This window comes from Malus sylvestris, chromosome 8 (genome assembly GCF_916048215.2).
Source record: "Malus sylvestris chromosome 8, drMalSylv7.2, whole genome shotgun sequence".
In the NCBI taxonomy this organism is placed as follows: domain Eukaryota; kingdom Viridiplantae; phylum Streptophyta; class Magnoliopsida; order Rosales; family Rosaceae; genus Malus; species Malus sylvestris.
In genome coordinates this window covers 2,509,613-2,527,996 of record NC_062267.1, presented here as the reverse complement: position 1 = coordinate 2,527,996, position 18,384 = coordinate 2,509,613, and the positions used below count along the sequence as shown (strand labels likewise).

The 18,384-nt window shown below is 40.1% G+C and overlaps 1 protein-coding gene across 1 annotated transcript; it reads right to left on the bottom strand.

Moving 5' to 3' along the window:
* Positions 1–16,917: 16,917 nt before the first annotated feature.
* On the bottom strand, positions 16,918–17,906 carry LOC126632512 (serine/threonine-protein kinase ATG1b-like). The gene is made up of 3 exons (XM_050302938.1): positions 17,768–17,906; positions 17,350–17,495; positions 16,918–17,295 (listed from the first exon to the last, which is right to left on the bottom strand). The coding sequence occupies exons 1-3, from the start codon at positions 17,904–17,906 to the stop codon at positions 16,918–16,920; spliced, it is 663 nt and encodes a 220-aa protein (XP_050158895.1).
* Between the last annotated feature and the right edge of the window lie 478 nt (positions 17,907–18,384).

The window sequence follows — 18,384 nt, the reverse complement described above, 5'->3', positions numbered from 1 at the left end:
TTCCTACGTTTACGGAAAGTATATTTTTCTCCTTTTAAATAGCAGAAAATAAATAGCATAAGAGGAGGGAAAAACTAATGAAAAAGAAATAAAAAGAAATAGTAAGAAAGAGCTAGCACGATCAACAGCAATTCTGTTGTATTCAAAACAAAAATAAGTCTAGTTATTTATTTAATTCAAATTATAACACGTGATTCTAATGGATAAATTAAATCAAAGTAGTGATAATACTTATCTTCACTAGAGATCAAGGATAAGACCAAGACTCTCTCACAAAATTAGAGATAAACACGTAAGAACATGGGAACAACACGTATGTATATATAAATTCGCTCATTTTTCCAACCAGGAGTGCACACGCAAGTCAAGATCCTTAATTAGGTTAGTTAGGGTTTCTTCAAAACTTTCAGAGCCTTACTCTAGTTAGGGTTTCTTCAAAACTTTCACGATGAGGCGCCTACTGATGGACTGCGGCTACGAAAACATAAGGTAATCACATGCACACTTGGTTACTGCCCCAGTGCCCTTGTGATTGATAATCAAGTATTAATGTATGTCTCATCTGTTACTTTGTAGATAATTGATTTGGAAACTGCAAATATTTCATTCGTGATGGTAATAAGCTTCAAAGTCTGCAATTTTAATAACAAACTAAAGATATTTCGTCAATTGGAGGTTTTATGTGCAATATATGTATATGCAAATGTGCTCTAAATCACTATATTATTCTTTGTTCTTAATTGCGGCTTTGTAGGAGAATTATTTTTTGTTCCTGCATTTAATCTGGCTATCTTTACACTTTCCGTTCCTAACAGTCCATTTTCTGTTTTTTTATGTGCCGCAGAGAACCCCGTGGATGGGTTCTAATATTGAGTTTCGGCGGAGCCATAATCGTTAACCCTGTGATTTTGGCATTGTTGGCACTTATACGTGCATATCCGGAAAGAATTCTTCCACCTATGTTAACATACTACCGCCTATCAAGAATGTTTGTGTTGCTCATTCTCGATTTCATTGGCCAGAAGTTCAGAATGATCATCTTCATAATAAGTAGAAGAAGAAGAATGATCATCTCGAAAGTAGAGGACGGCAGCCCCTGGTCCAATAAACTCGCGGGAGATGTTATGCAACTGATTCTACGACGACTGGACTTATCAGATTACGTTCGATGCGCTGCAGTATGCCGTTCATGGCAAGCAATTATTAAAAGCAATATTCAATCATGCCGTCCCCTTGCTCAGGATCAAGTTCCATGGCTTATGTTAAGCTCTCATCCCATGTCCACTAGAGATCATCGCGTTTTAAGTCCAGGTGATTGGAAAGATCATAAATTTCTACGATCATGGCCAAATACAATTTTTTATTGTACAATGAATAGGATGGATTGTGTTGGCTCAATAGAGGGATGGTTGATCATGGTCGACAGTGCTTTGAGACGTCCAGAGGGTTTTATGAAACCCTGGTCATTCTACCTAGAAAATTGTCAGAACCCTAGTTTTAAAATAGAATTCTTCTTCTTCAATCCAATATCTGGTGATCGAGTGATGCTCCCCTCGTCGCAGTCCACCCTTCCCTGCCACTGCATCAATGGTCCTGACTTCTCCGTTTCTAAAATTATTGCCTCTTCTGAACCAAAAACAATCAGCCAGGAGCCATGTTTTGTGGTTTGTCTTTGCAAACAGGGTCATCTGACTTATTGTAGGCCAAGGGATCAATCATGGAGCTCGATTGATGAAGACGTACCCTTTGTTAATGGTATAGTTATACTGGGTGGTAAGTTATATGCTACAACGTCCTTAGAGTCCAAGTTTTTAATGGTATTTGAGATGATCGAAGACACCAAAGGCAATGGCGGTCCTCTTAGCTATAGGGTCGTTAAGTTGATAACCCTTGATCCCAACACACGTCCTTCCTTTTTTCCACTTCCTTTCGTTAAAATTGATTATGATGGATCAAGAGTAGAGCATTACAAAGGCCGTGATTTCGTTCACCTAGCAAAAGATTCTGCATCTATGGAGTTGTTTATGATTTTTCATAAGGCAGACTATGCATACAAGCCTAAACGAAAGACGGGTTTAATATCCTATCCTCCTTGGGATAAGGTCATGCTTGGAAAGACCCTTCATTACACTGAGCCACCTAAGACTAAAGGATTTCGAGTGTTCAAACTGGAGTGTGATATTGATGGTGGTCCACAATGGAGGGAGGTTGTTGAACTTGGTGATCGGATATTATTTGTGAGCAACCACCATTCCGCCGTTATATCGTACGCTCATGGTCAGAAGGTTGAAAGAAATAGTATTTATTTTTCATTTGATTACCCGACTTACGAATCAACCGGATGTGACTTTGGAGTATTTTCCTTCACAAATAAGAGTATTAGGCATTTTAGTTGCCCTAAGAGTCGTTCTTCGTCCCAGTTTCATACTGCACCTTTATGGTTTGTACCCAATCTTTGATAGGTTAGTCTAATTAAATTTTGTTTTGTTTGCCTTTTTTGGTTGGAAGGATTTGGTTTATTTATTTATTTATTTTTTTTTAAAATAGTTTGCTTTTCATACTTATATGCACTATATATATAAATCATGTGAATATCTGTATTTAATAGAATCACTACATTTAATCATTCATGAAAGGAACATAACTACATTGAGATTAAATTATATAAAGTAATTAACGTCATGTGGAGTTTTGATTCAATAATTTTGTATTACTATTGCAAGACGTCAATATAATGATAATCCTGTTTCATATAGTCCATTTTTCTAACAAAGACATATCAAACACTGCAAGAAATAACGATCCAATATCCCCACTCGCCCTCACTCGCGGATGCCTCTATACCCTCCTTCCGGACATGCCTCTATACTATCCTTCCAGATATGCCCTACAAGTTTTTGGGCCCGCATGCCTGCCTTTTTCAAATGGAAGTATTTTTGCTCACCACAATTTAATATGGTGTATGCTCACCACAAATCTCGAAATTCAAACTCATCTAATGATGATAAATAAGATGGTGAACATACACCACACTATATAGTGATGAGCAAAAATGCACTCTTTTCAAATAACTTTTACTGGGGGCCCACCACCAGTTTTGGTATTCTTTTTTTTTTATTTTTTCTTTCCAATTGTGGTATTAGGGTTACGGTCACCGTTGCGGACCGGTAACTTGGCCACATGTTTTGTTTTTGTATTTTCCTTTTTTCTTAGTCCAATTGGTACAATTTCTTTTTTTTCTTTTCTTTTCCGTGGTATTAGCTATTAGGGGTTCGGTTGACGTTTTTTCCACCAAATCCAATATACCCGTTGGCTACACGTTTTTTTTTTGTTTTTGTTTTTTAATTTTTTGTTTGTCCAAAGGGGTACAAAACAGGTCATGGCCCCTAAATGACAAAAACGACGATCTCGGGTTTCGATTCAATGCCGCCTCATATGCCTTCTTTTGTTTATTTTCTTTTTCTTTCCAGAATTGCTTTTAATAATGTATCTCCATGGTCAGAAGGTTAAAAGAAACAATATTTATTTTGCATTTGATTACCCATGTTACCACTCACCGGAATCCGGATATGAGTATGGAGTTTTTTCCTTCACAAATAAGAGTATTAGACATTTTAGTTGCCCTAAGAGTCGTTCTTTGTCCCAGTTGCATAATGCACCTTTATGGTTTGTACCCAATCTTTGATTGGTTAGTTTAATTAAATTTTGTTTTGTTTCCCTTTTTTAGTTTGAAATATTTGGTTTTTTATTTTTAGTTTTATGAAAATTGTTTACTTCTCATACTTATATGCACTTAATACAATCATCAACTGACGATTATATATAAATAATGTGAATGTGTATTTAATACAGTCACTACATTTAATCATTCATGAAAGGACCACAATTATATTGAGATCAAGTTATATGAAATACATTTAAAAGAAAACTTCACTTTAATCCTTGGTAAAGATGATTTTAGATAAAAACCATGAGTAAGATCAATATCTAATTTTAGTCCCTTGATACATTAATAACCTCATTTATTAAATATATTTTGATTTTACTCCGAATCGAGCTGTGCTGGCCGACACCTGGAAGGTGACGAAGCCATAAAATGTAGTAATGTGGAAAATGTGAATAAATTTAAACCTAAAAGTACCTAAAGACAAGAGTGCGTTGCGAGCGAGAATGAACACATTTCACACGCGACGTCAGAGCATAAGTAAAGTACAGTAAAATAGGTAAGGATTATACTCTCAGAGGTAGCCACCTATACTGAGATTCACCAAGAATCCTCGTCGATATGAACGTCCAACAGCTAAAACCTGGAAGAGCGAAAAACAAGGGTGAGTGGGCCTGAAAATAAAGTTTTAATAAAAACCTTTTGAAAACGTTATAACCTTTCGCTGTAAAACCCGTATAGTTCCCAGAAAATAATAATACGTCCGTACATAAAAACAATGCTCAGAAGCAGTGAAAACAAAGGTATGCCATGTCAAAATGTTGAGCAATAAACTGTGTAAGGTAGGTGATATGAATCGATGTAAAATAATATGTCAGCCGAAGTCACTTAACGTGACATGTACGACTGGACCTATAACTCATCAACCTATGCCTGCACACGAGTCGAAACCACATATTGTGGTCTGTATGACAAACTGGGTGTAAATAAGTACTTTCAAGTGCTACGATCAAGTGAAAGTTGTGCGACGAATCGCTGGTCACCTATGAGTCGGAACCACCTATTGTGGTCTGTACAACAGGCTGGCACCAAACTTAGATCCAAGGTGAGCGTGTGGTGCGAGAGGTGAACAATCACGTGAAGGCTGTGCCCTGGTCTCAGATGGGAGCACTAACATGGGTGCAGGATAATAAGCTCTAAATGCATCTATGCATAACCATAAACAATACAACCAATCAACATGTAACTTACATAAAACACATCCCCAGGAACGGTCTAGAATGATTTGAGATCCATTGACCAAAAGTTAATCGTTGGTCAAAGATCGACGGTAGGGTCCACAACCCTATGTAACTTGATCAAGAAGATCAACATCTCCAATTTATTATCCCTAACTTCCAAAGATCCAAATTATGCTTCTAAAACATCATACTAAAGCTTCATTACGATCCAACGATTGGATATCTGCCAATTGCAAATTCAAGTGGAGGTTAACGTTTTATTTTATGAACTTACAAATCCAATTTGGGAAGATCCATATATCGGATTCCCAATTAGTAAGTTCCTATGATCCTCAAAATCTATGTACTATAATATATTAAAGTTTGATGACAATCCAATGGTCAGATCGTCGATTCATTAATGACCAATTAACGTATCGTAGAGAATTTAGGTTCTAAAGATCAACCTACATCATACAATTATCAGAACTAAACTCAAGACATCTAATTTATCCTAAAACTAGCATCGACGGCCCTCTGGCAATGCGCCACCATGGGTGGTGGTCAGCCGCCTTAACTCGCCGGAAAAATCAACTATTTCTAAAAATTACCAAATTTTACAGGCAAATAGATCTCAGTAAGGGAAACAATTTTTATACCTGTGACCAAGTCCAATTTGGCCTGAAATGGCTCCAAATCGACTTGAACCCGTCAGAAACCCTTGATTTGGGTAGTTGTTGATTTGTCACCAAAACGAACTTTGACGCCTCATCCAAGGCTTGGACCTTGCTCCTAGGGTTGAGAGGAGTCTTTTTGTGGTGGTCATCGATGGTGAAACTCGCCGAAGCCACCGAAAAAAGATTAAAGCCGCCGGAAAAGTCATGGACTATGTGGCTACGAATTGGAAAAATGGGAAAGAAATTGGGTAATCTAACACTACATAGATGTAAGGCTTGTCAAGGGCTTTCCATGGACACCAAGATCACCCAAATGAAATTCATATGAAGGAGATATGAGCGGGTCAAGTTGGTAGGTCGGGTGGAGAAACCGGGTTAGGCCGGTTCTCTCATTCTCCCTTCCTTCCTTTCCCTCATTTCCTTTCTTCCTCATTGGCCGGTTTCATTCCTTATTTCTCTCCTTTCTCTTCTTTCTCTCCTTCTCCCTTCCTTCCTTTCCCTCATTTCCTTTCTTCCTTATTGGCCGGTTTCATTCCTCATTTCTCTCATTGCTTCCTTCATCTCCTCCATCCATCTCACTTCCATTTTCATCTCAGCCGCACACGTGGCACTCCAGATTCTCTAAAGCCTTCCAAATTAATGGAAAATATTTATTTTGCCCTCAACTTTGATCATTAATAACTTCTTCATTATAACTCCAAATTACGTTATGTTTACGCCCACGCGTTCGTGGCGACGAGTACTACGAGGATATGCCAAGAAAATAGATTTTACGTGACATGACATGGCAGTAAAAAAAAGTCAACCTCCTCGTCTCTAAGGGCAATTTCGTCCTTTCACTCTTCTAAATTAATAAAAACCGTAAAATTGGGAACTGGTCGTTACAATCTACCCCCCTTAAGAAAAATTTCATCCCCAAAATTTAAAATAACTTGTCAAATGTAAAATACTCAAAATAAGGAGAAAATATGTATATAAATACATATACAAGGAAGAAATCGAGTTAGAGCGGCTGTATAAAAGAGAATGTCATTCCGTCGCGATCGGATTACAATTATTCCTCTTTCATGCCTCCAAGCTCATACTTTTATAAAAGCATAGGGTCAAAAATAGACGTATAAAAGCATAATGTCCAAATACGTATATGTAATACTATAGAAATAGTTGTACTGAAATCAAATAATAAATAAATAACTAAACGTATAAATAACTAAAATACTAACGTAGACGGACCTAAATGTCCACTTACTCAATGAGTTCAACAAATAAGTTACTTAATATTATGGTCTGCAGCCCGCAATACCAACAACTCACTGTTGTCCCGATACGTAAGTAACAAAATTTCGAGGGTGCAATATTACCATCCTGCCCCCCATTGAGAAATACACATAAATCGTATGGTCAAAGCCTCGATCGTGCTCGTGAACTACCCTCTCTTGTAATATCATCAATAATATAAATAGTCTTAAACAGTGTCATACCCAAAAATCAAAAGTGTAACCGGAGTTACACACAACCTTAATAAAATAAATGTCTGTTACAAACTTACCAAGTATGCCGAACGAATAAAACGCCACACGTACACGAATGTCTGTGTAGTTTGTTAAGACTAACCATTAATCTAATGATAGAGTGCAATACCGGGTAACAACTTCGTACTCATAGCCTTCAAGAAGACTTCTCAATGCTTGGAAGTGAACCACTCATCGTGACATACAAAAGTGACAAATGTACCATGTAGTCGTACAATGTAGTCCACATCGCCTTAACGAGCATCTTCATATTAAATTCCTCTCGAATTTAGCGAAAACAGAATATGTCGAGAGGCTAAAAGAACACTCAAGAGTTTGAGAGTCAAATAAGTCTAACAATTCTCGAATACAACGTAACTGAAATTAATTTATGATATCTTGCTACAATGGTAGCTTCAGGAGTATTCATTCACCAACGGTAAAAATTCGTTTAATAGAGAGTATTTGTTGGGTGATTGAAGAATTCTAATCACAACTACATTTCAATATCCAAGCAATTGTTTTAGACAGATTCTCTGTTTCAAGAAAAATACCAAGTGTAGTAGGGTAGACAAGCTAAAGGTGCTCAATAACTATGTTTGCACCACCGGGGTAATACACGATAGTGTAATCGTAGACGTTGATTTGGTTCTTCCAACATCGCTATCAGAGATGTTAGCTTATCTCAAATGAAGATGTATTTGAGAAATCTAAGGTTGGTAAAGGTTTTAGACACGTTTCTCACCGAAAAGTGTCATCCGATATTTCAAATGAAAATAATAGCAATTGACTCTAAGTCATGAATAGGATGGTTCATTTCAAACGGTTTTAACCATTGGGAAATATAAGTGATACTCTATCATGCTGCATTTACACAGTCAAAACATCCAAAGAACACGTCATCGTGGATTTCCAAAATCATCAATGTCATCGAAAAGTGTAACACAAAGGTAGGTTGAGACAACAATTTGGTTGTCAGAACTTTATTCATAACTAACATCACAACTAAACTAACTTTCCTCAGTTGTGAGTGAGGAAAAACACTATAGCCAAAAAATCTCTAACCAATTGTCGATAAAATCGACAAGACCAAAGATATCTCGAAATTCCCCAATACTTTGTGAGAATTTCAACTTTCTTTCGCTGCAACCTTTTGGGAAAAAGAAAAGAATCTCGTCCGCTGAGATCACATCTCCCAAGAAGAGTATCAATTTAATCAAAGTTTACGATCGAGGAATCTAGTATAAAGCTGACTAACAGAGCTTAGAGAATTTGGTCTCACTGTCGAGGTAGATAAAAAGGTCATTGATAAGACCACTATGAATTCGTCAGACCATAGAGGCAAACTCGGGTTCCAAAGGTTGGTCGACTAGACCATCAGTTTGAAGTAAGGTTTAAACGGTTTTTAATCGTCACTTAATCAAGTTGCCAAAGTCTAGGTACAAACATAGGGTTCAGTCTTTCGCCCTCACGAATAGGTTTGAAGTTCCCTAAACAAGTGTTTGATTGGGTAATTCCCTAATCAGTAAGCTTTAGTGACTAAGTTCTCTCAATGAAATAAGACTTGTATGAAAAGTCATAAGGAAAACTGATGTAGGAGTTGTTCGATAAGAAATAAGGAGAATAAATGTGATGTTAACAAGGTGGATCATTGGTGTATTCTACTTCTTGCATTCGGTGGTATCCCAAGTAGAATTTTGAGAAAAGACGCCAAAGGTATACATCCTCAAAACGTGCTAAACTACTTACCAACTCTACGATACAAACTAAAAGGTCTTCATAGCTTTCTCGACACTCAAAACATCCTAACAAAGATATATCATTTCGTATTTCGATCCTATTGTCTACCTGTGGAAGTGATCGAGAAGTGGTTAGTCGAAGAAGTTTTGAATACCTAAATAGGTAATATGGTTAACATAACCATGAGTTTACTGTCTTAATACAAGTAGTCACTGTTAATCAGTCTACCAGTCACGTCGCTAATTGACACATATGCGATATTTTGACATTGTTCACTACCCTGAAACTGTAAACTAGCGTCTTGGCATAATGGTATCACTCCTGGATACTAGCCTTTGTCCAGTATCTGAAGTTATACCACCAGAATACTTGTTGACAATTCCTGGATATCGAACAATATAGTCAATTAATAGTGCCACCATAGGCTGATTATAGGTTAAAGCCCACTCAGATAGTTGGTTTTGGACGATTGATAAGGAATTGGTCCGGTGATGTGGTTTTACTAATTTTAGAGAAAATACTTACTACTTCAGAGATTTCTACTATCTGTAGGTATAATAACTCGTACACTGGTGCCTATCCTTGTCGAAATGACAAGTACAGCACCAAAAGAAAACTCGGGAACTAGTGTTGGCTAGAACGTCCTAAGGTTGGAAAAATGTTCTAATAATCTACTTTAGGACGAACTTAAACGGAAGTCGATCTTCCTCTGAAGATCTGGAATGATCATTAGTGCGTTTGGAAAGATTAGTGTTATCAGGGACCAAAAGTGATTGTCCCAAAATGTTCTTTCATCAAGTGCTACCCCTATAACACCACATTGTCACACAAGACATTTCTGAAAATTTCGACGAAAACTAAAACTTCATAGGGATTCTAATAGGTAATACACTAACGGGTACTACCAATGAATCAAGACTATTTATGGTTTCCTAACTCAAAAGGTTGGAAGAAATGACTAGTTAGTAGTGGAACTGGTAGGTAATTCTCTCATTTGGAAACACAACTATCAATATAGTAGCCCTTCTTCAGAGCCATCAACTTATCTCAAATCTACATCTTTCCTTGGCAAGGGAATTCTTCGCTTATAATTATAGAGGCGTTCGCCAAAATAATTTTCTAAAAGGTCGATAAGTCGACTAAGTCACACAAGACTTAGAAAAAGGTAATACATCTTTCGTATTCAACGAGGTGGCAAGATTCAACATTTAGGTTCAAGAACCAAGAATACTTACATCACACATGTAATGAATGCAATACTGCTCAACTTATGCTCTGATACTAAACTTGTTGGTACCATATATTGGGCCTCGTATATTTGGGCCTTGGGCCTTGTATTTGGGCCTCACACCAAAACCCATACTTTGTAAAAGAGGAGGAGCCCCTTATTCTATAAAATGGGACTCCTCCCCTCATTCTAGAGAAGGCAAAAGAGCCAAGCCTAAGATGGCTAAGAGAAGCTATCATTACATTCAGGAGAGACCTCATACCACCGAGGCTCTCCTCTCCCTTCTCTTCTTTCTCCGGGGACTTCCCCAAACACTTGTATCCATACACTTACAGAGAAACAGAATCAACTACAGTGTGGACATAGCCCAAACATTGGGGTGAACCACGATAAAATCCTTGTGTTCTTTGTGTTCTGAGTGTTCTTGAGCGTTTGTGCAGATTCACGGTCGGATTTACGTTGTTCCAAGACCGTCCCGGTTTTGTGCATCAACATTTGGCGCCGTCTGTGGGAAACGACACAAAAAATTACGTCGGTTCTCTTTTCATTTTTTCATATCACAATCTCCATCGTGAATCTGCAAAAAACCCAAGAAAGCCCAGCCCATGTTCCTTGCTTCCTCTTCCAGGAATCTACTGAGGAAGCTGGGAAGCGGCTCATTCTCTCTATGTGGTTCTAAATTGCTACTGCTTCCTTAACAGCGCCAGGGTGGTGAAGCTGCGGAGCCACCTCGACAAGTACCACGTCGCCGATGACAACAAAGAGTCCGTCCGCCAGAGCCGCAACAGCACCTCCCGAAATGCCCGATAGACGGTCGAGCTCATCAAGAACAAATCCCACGTCGTCTACCTCAAGAGCTGCCACGGGCTCTACCTCACCGCCACCGACCTCCTTTTACTTAATGAAGTCAACCAGGCGGAGCTAGACAAGCTCGTCGATTGGAAGTCCGAGTGGGAGCCCATACGCAACGGGTTCCAGGTCAAGCTGCGAACGTGGTGCAGCACGTACAGTGTTTTATCTTCAAGAACGACGGTGGACTAGAAGTGGATGACGGCGACACCAATGACAAGGTGTCAATCCCCAAGATCCCTTGGCTGAAGCCAAGGTCGTACTGACACGGATCTGCCTCTGTGGCTGTTTTGGCGACATGGGGGACTGCAATATTTGGCATCATTTCCCCGGGAATCGATCTGAAACCATCTGAGGTGTTGAAGTTCATATAATTGGAGGGGGGACGACCAAACAGACTTCACGAAATAGGCTTGGATCAAGCACGCAATCCTTACTACCATAAACTACAAAAACTGAATGCATCCAGTAGCAGCATCAGCCTTCTCCCTCATCGATGGTTTGGTCCCAGTTGGATTTTTTTGTCCTTGAGTGAGATTAGATCACTCAGTTTGTCGCGGATAGAAAGAAGATACCACCAACTTCTGAAAAGGATCACGCCCACTAGCAAATTCGATGGCATCCAACGAAAAAGATAAGGAATTATGAGGACTTTGTCTTCCACTTTAAGCTGTCTGCCATATATATATATATATATATATATTTATTTGACCACCTGACTTTCATTAATCAAACATCATTATACATATATATATATATATTATGTGCCTAATATATTATTGATTTATGCAACCTATCATTTATCAAACAATTGAATAAATCATTTATTCATGATTATATATATATACACACACATTTAGGCAATACCTGTTATATTGTTGATATATGATACAAATCATTTACCACACGACTGAATAAATTATTTATTTATAGAAGAACATAGTACAATATTTTGCCTTGACAAACTTTGTCAATTTGATTTATTCATTATACGGTCGTACTTATACTGTCATTTATTGTCAGGAATTATTGAGCAACTAGGTTCACTGATTAACGTTGTTGCTGATTAACGAAGTCTACCAACTTATAGACTGATGAGCCACGTGCTTATGATGATCTCTTGTCTGACCGGACACCCACTTGCTCGGACATTCGCTTATTGGGACACCTATGTGCCCGGACCCAACTCGATGACCCTACAGATAGTCCCAACTTGATGCCCCTACGTATGGCCCCAATTCAAAGACCCGACTTGCGGACCCGATCCGCGGATCCGACACATAGACCCAATATGCGAACCCGACAAGCAGACCCGAGTCATGTCGAGAATCAACTCATACTGAGTGCATGTCGACATAAAGTAGATACTTGCAATGAGGAATACCACGAGCTGAGCAGCCTCGCAACGAGTATCGCCTCCAGCCGAGTAGTCTCGTAACGTGTGATACCTCTAGCCGAGTATTGCTTTATGTTGAGCATTACCTTGGGTTGAGTACTGGTTCAAGACATCTAGCCACTTCGGCCCGTACATGGATTGGATTTGAAGTCTCCAGCCAAAAGACTCCTTTGACTGAAGACTTGGGGGACTCCTGTTGGTACCATATATTGGGCCTCGTATATTTGGGCCTTGGGCCTTGTATTTGGGCCTCACACCAAAACCCATACTTTGTAAAAGAGGAGGAGCCCCTTATTCTATAAAATGGGACTCCTCCCCTCATTCTAGAGAAGGCAAAAGAGCCAAGCCTAAGAAGGCTAAGAGAAGCTATCATTACATTCAGGAGAGACCTCATACCACCGAGGCTCTCCTCTCCCTTCTCTTCTTTCTCCGGGGACTTCCCCAAACACTTGTATCCATACACTTACAGAGAAACAGAATCAACTACAGTGTGGACGTAGCCCAAACATTGGGGTGAACCACGATAAAATCCTTGTGTTCTTTGTGTTCCTGAGCGTTTGTGAAGATTCACGGTCGGATTTACGTTGTTCCAAGACCACCCCGGTTTTGTGCATCAACAAAACTGACACACCCCAACCTGAAATGTCCACTAGGACTCCGAATCAAGTTGTGATGGCCGACACCTGGAAGGTGACGAAGCCATAAAGTGTAGTGATGTGGAAAATGTGAATAAATTTAAACTTAAAAGTACCTTAAGACAAGAGTACGTTGTGAGCGAAAATGAACTCATTTCACACGCGACGTCAGAGCATAAGGAAAGTACAGTATAATGGGTAAATATTATACCCTCAGAGGTAGCCATCTATGTCACATCCCGACCCGGGCCCACTACCACATCTCGGGCTCGACTCCGCCGTAGTACGATATTGTCTGCGTTAGGTCCCGACCACGCCCTCACGATTTTGTTTCTCGGAACTCACACGAGAACTTCCCAGTAGGTCACCCATCCTGGTATTGCTTTCGCGCAAACTCGCTTAACTTCGGAGTTCCTACAAAACCCGAAGCCAGTGAGCTTCCAAAAGGCCGTATGCTAATTGGAGGTGGGCATGTACATATAAGGCATAGAGGATCCACTCCCATAGGTGATGTGGGATGTTACAACCTATACTAAGATTCGCCAAGAATCCTCGTCGATATAAACATCCAGTAGCTAAAACCTGGAGCGGCGAAAAACAAAGGTGAGTGGGCCTAAAAATAAAGTTTTAATAAAAACCTTATGCAAACGTTATAACCCCTCACTGTAATAGTTCCCATAAAATAATAATACGTACATATATAAAAGCAATGCTCAAAAGTAGTGAAAAAAGAGGTATTCCATGTCAAAATGTTTAGCAATAAAATGTGTAAGCCAGGTGATATGAATCGATGTCAAATAATATATTAGCTGGAATCACTTAACGTGACCTATACAGCTGGACCTACAACTCATCAACTTATGCCTGCACACGAGTCGGAACCACCTATTGTGGTATGTACGACAAGCTGGGTGTAAATAAGTACACTCAAGTGCTACAATCACGTGAAAGCAATGCGACGAATCGCGGGTCACCTACGAGTCGGAACCACCTATTGTGGTCTGTACGATAGGCTAACACCAAACTTGGATCCAAGGTGAGCGTGCGGTGCGAGAGATGAACAATCACGTGAAGGCTGTGCCCTGGCCTCGGGAGGGAACACTAACACCGGGGTGCAGGACAATAAGCTCTAAATGCATTTATGCATAACCATAAACAATGTTGATGCACAAAACCAGAGAGGTCTTGGAACAACGTAAATCCGACCTGAATCTGCAAGAAAGTAAAGAACACAAGATGTATCGTGATTCACCCCAATGTTTGGGCTACGTCCACACTGATATTGTATTTCTCTGTTTGTGAGAGGATTGTGAGGGTGAGAGCTTTGTAATGTGAGAATAAGGCTTGAGGTTTGTGAGGGTGAGGATGCCCTTTTATAGAATAAGGGCTCCTCACTTATTACATATTTACCCTTTCATTTATTACATAATTACATTTGAGTCCCCCAAGTATTTATACGAGATCTAAATACAGAGTCCCTAAGTATGGTATAAACAGTAATCCCCCAAGTCTTCAGTCAAAAGAGTCTTTTGGCTGGAGACTTGAAATTCAATCTGTTGATGCACAAAACCGAAAGGGTCTTGGAACAACATAAATCTGACCATGAATCTGCAAGAAAGTAAATAACACAAGATGTATCATGATTCACCCCAATGTTTGGGCTACGTCCACATTGATATTGTATTTCTCTTAGAGTATTGTGAGAGAGAGAGACCCTCTGTAATGAATATGAGAGGCTTTGAGATGGTGACAGGCTTTGGGGATCTCAGGCTTAAGAATTGGCCTCCCCTAATAAGAAGAGTGAGGAATCCTTTTATAGAATAAGGAATCATCACTTATTACATATTTGCCCCTTCCTTTATTACATAATTACATTTGAGTCCCCCGAGTATTAATACGAGATCTAAATACGAAGGCCCTAAGTATGGTACAAACACATTCCATGTGTGGGCTGAAGTAACTAGATGTCATCTTGAACTGATACTTGATATGAGGCGGTGCCCAATCTGAAATGATGCTCAACTAGAAGTAGCACATGTTGCGATGCTACTCGGTTTGTGGCTTATGTTGCCTTGGTTGGTTCGGCTTGTGGCGTTGAAGGTGAGCGAGTCCCTTTTATAGAATAAGGGCTCGCTCCTCAATACATGAATGATGGGCTGGAGTTGATGCTCTCTAATGATGGTGAGGGAGTCTCTTTTATAGAATAAGGGATCGATCCTCAATACATAAGTGATGGGTTAGGAGTGATGCTCGCGGCGAGGCGGTTGCTCAGCTGGCGGCGATGCTCTCTAATGATGGTGAGGGAGTCCCTTTTATAGAATAAGGGTTCGTTCCTCAATACATAAGTGATGGGCTAAGAGTGATGCTCGCGGCGAGGCGGTTGCTCAGAAGGCGGCGATGCTCTCTAATGAAAGTGAGGGAGTCCCTTTTATAAAATAAGGGATTGCTCCTCAGTACATGAAGAATGGGTGTTCTCTAATGAAAGTGAGGGAGTCCCTTTTATAGAATAAGGGCTTGCTCCTCAGTACATAAATAATTGGCTAAGTCCCCCAAATATTTTTCATAAGGCTCAGTTGTGGAAGCCCAATATGTGGTACATAATGTAGTCCCCCAAGTCTTTAGTCAATAGAGGATGTTGGCTAGAGACTTCAAATTCAATCCATGTATGGGCCGAAGTGGCGGTTGTTCGGAAGCAGTTTTTGTATACCATGCACTGAAGCTTTGTAGGTGAAGCTTTTAAAGTGAAGCTTTGAAGCTGGAGCTCTGTAAATGAAGTTTTCGAAGCTGATTGACATAAGTGATGCTCATGAATGTTTGTGTTGATTGACATGAGTGATGCCCATGGATGTTGACATGAGTAATGCTCATGAATGTTGACATGAGTGATGCTCATGAATGTTGACATTAATGATGTTCATGAATGTTTATGTATGATTGACATGAGTGATGCTCATGAATGTTTATGTATGATTAACATGAGTGATGCTCATGTATAATTTTGGAGTACTGGACGTACTTTTGATCACTTGGTTGGTGATAATAGCGGCATGCTGCTGAATAATTTTTGGAGTACTGGATGTACTTTTGATCACCTGGTTGGTGATAATAGCGGCAGGGTGCCGAATAAATTTGGAGTACTGGACGTACTTTTGATCACCTGGTTGGTGATAATAGCGGCAGGGTGCTGAATAAATTTGAAGCCATAGGGCCTGACTCTTTTGGGCATATGGGTCTTCACCCTCCACATAACATTGCAGCCCATTATTTTGGGCTTGCAGTTTTTTTTTTTTTTTGGGCATGCTGCCTTCTTTACACATCAGTATAACTATACAATAATTGCTCCAGTTTGTAGAAGATAATTTAATAAAATATTCATCAACAACAGTGGGTATGGGTGTGCCATGCTTTCCACTTCCGCTTGTTGGTTGTAAAGGTCAGTATACTCTAGCTGTGAAAGGGCAATATTCATTTATCTAAAGTGACAGCTGCTTGGACAACCTTTCCGACATCACCCATTTGCTTTTCTCTAGCTTTCTCAAAGATTGGGAATATGCATGATGAAAGTGTAGGCATCTTCTTTGGTGGTCGACAAAAGCAAAAATAGCTTCAAGTCATTGAACGGCAACATAAGCACCACAACTCGTCAACGGACGACTTTTGCTGTTTGGGAAGGCGTTCAGGATAGGGAAACCGGAGATTCTGGGCATGAATCATCTGGCGTTGAGTCATCAACATGTTTTTCTCCTCAAGCAGAACATACCATAACTTATTGAGATCATCCCAAGACTTTAAACGTAATTCAGCTGCCTTCCAACTTCGACCGTAGACAACTGGCTTTTCTTCCTCAATACATAAGTGGGGTTCTCCCAGTTACGAGTTGAAATAAAATTGCACCAACACTCCAGAGATCTGCCTTTCCATCATACTTTTGAGGTTGCATTATCTCTGGAGCCATGTAAAGTGGTGAACCACACAAGGTTTCAGCAAGGCCTTGAGGTTACAGGGATCTTGTAAATCCAAGATCTACAATCTTCAAGACATAATTGTTGTCATTGGTGGACAACAACATATTCTGTGGCTTGAGATCTTGATGTATAAGATTGTTGTCACGAAGCATTTGCAGACCAGCGACTAGCTGCTGCATGAAGTGCTCTGCAAGAGCTTCGGGCACTTTTCCATGGCGTTCTATATAGATAGAAAGATCACTACCTATGCAATACTCTAAAACAAGATTTATCTTCCCAGGAACCTCTATAATATTGTGCAACCGCATAATATTTGGGTGGTTAATCTTCTTCAGTATGAAAATCTTCGACATTAAACTCTTCTGCAACTTCTTGTTCAACCACCCTGTCGCAATCTCCTTAATCGCCACCTACGTCCCGTGCCAAACCACCAAGAACGAAACCAACCCAATTTACCGACCTACCAAATAATCCCCGATAACGCTGGTGATAAAGATCCTGAACAGTCCAGATCGGCGATCTAGGAGCGAAAATCCAATGCGGTTGTTGAAAGCAGTCGCAGACTGCTCGCTGTTTGATGCGCTCTCGTCGTCATCGTCTTTGCTTCCGTCTGGGAGAACGCAGCTCTCGCACAAAAAGTGTGGCCGAGCTTTTCATTGGAGGCCTTCCACGGCGTGGGAGACTGGCAGTCGCAGCAGATGAGGCTCTGGGAGTGGCGAGACACCAGGAAATTGGCACCGTGAAGAAAAACCCAGCCTGTTTCGAAAAAGTCGTTGATGGCGAGGAAGGAACCTCATCAAACTTCAGTTGGTTGTTTGGTATACCTTCTGCATGCTCAGATCTGCAAACTCCAGTTGGTGTTGCAGACTCGGTAGATCAAACCTGAAATTGAATCGAGAAAATGGTTCTCCTCGAGCCAGGGTGCACGGGTCAACAGAGATGGAGTTCCAAGTGCAGATCTTGTTGGATGCATTCTACAAGTGAGAAACAAAGCTAGGTGGTGTTCGACCATGGCTGCCATTTTTGTAAGTGAGAGCAGAGAGAGTGAAGAAGACAAGTGAGTGGCGAGATAGATAGAGTGAGGAATGTGGCCCTGATGGCTTTGTGTTTGTGGGGGTTTTCTGGAAAAGCCCAATGAGGTTCTAGGTTTTTGCAGATTTTACAGTGTTGATTTTGCATATTTTACGGATTTTGCAGATTTACAGTGAAGGTGAAAAAATGAAAGAGAACCGACATAGTTTTTCGTGTCGATTCCCACAGACGGCGCCAAATGTTGATGCACAAAACCGGAGGGGTCTTGGAACAACGTAAATCCGACCGTTAATCTGCAAGAAAGTAAAGAACACAAAATGTATCGTGGTTCACCCCAATGTTTGGGCTACGTCCACACTGATATTGTATTTCTCTGTTTGTGAGAGGATTGTGAGGGTGAAAGCTTTGTAATGTGAGAGTGAGGTTTGAGGTTTGTGAGGGTGGGGATGCCCTTTTATAGAATAAGG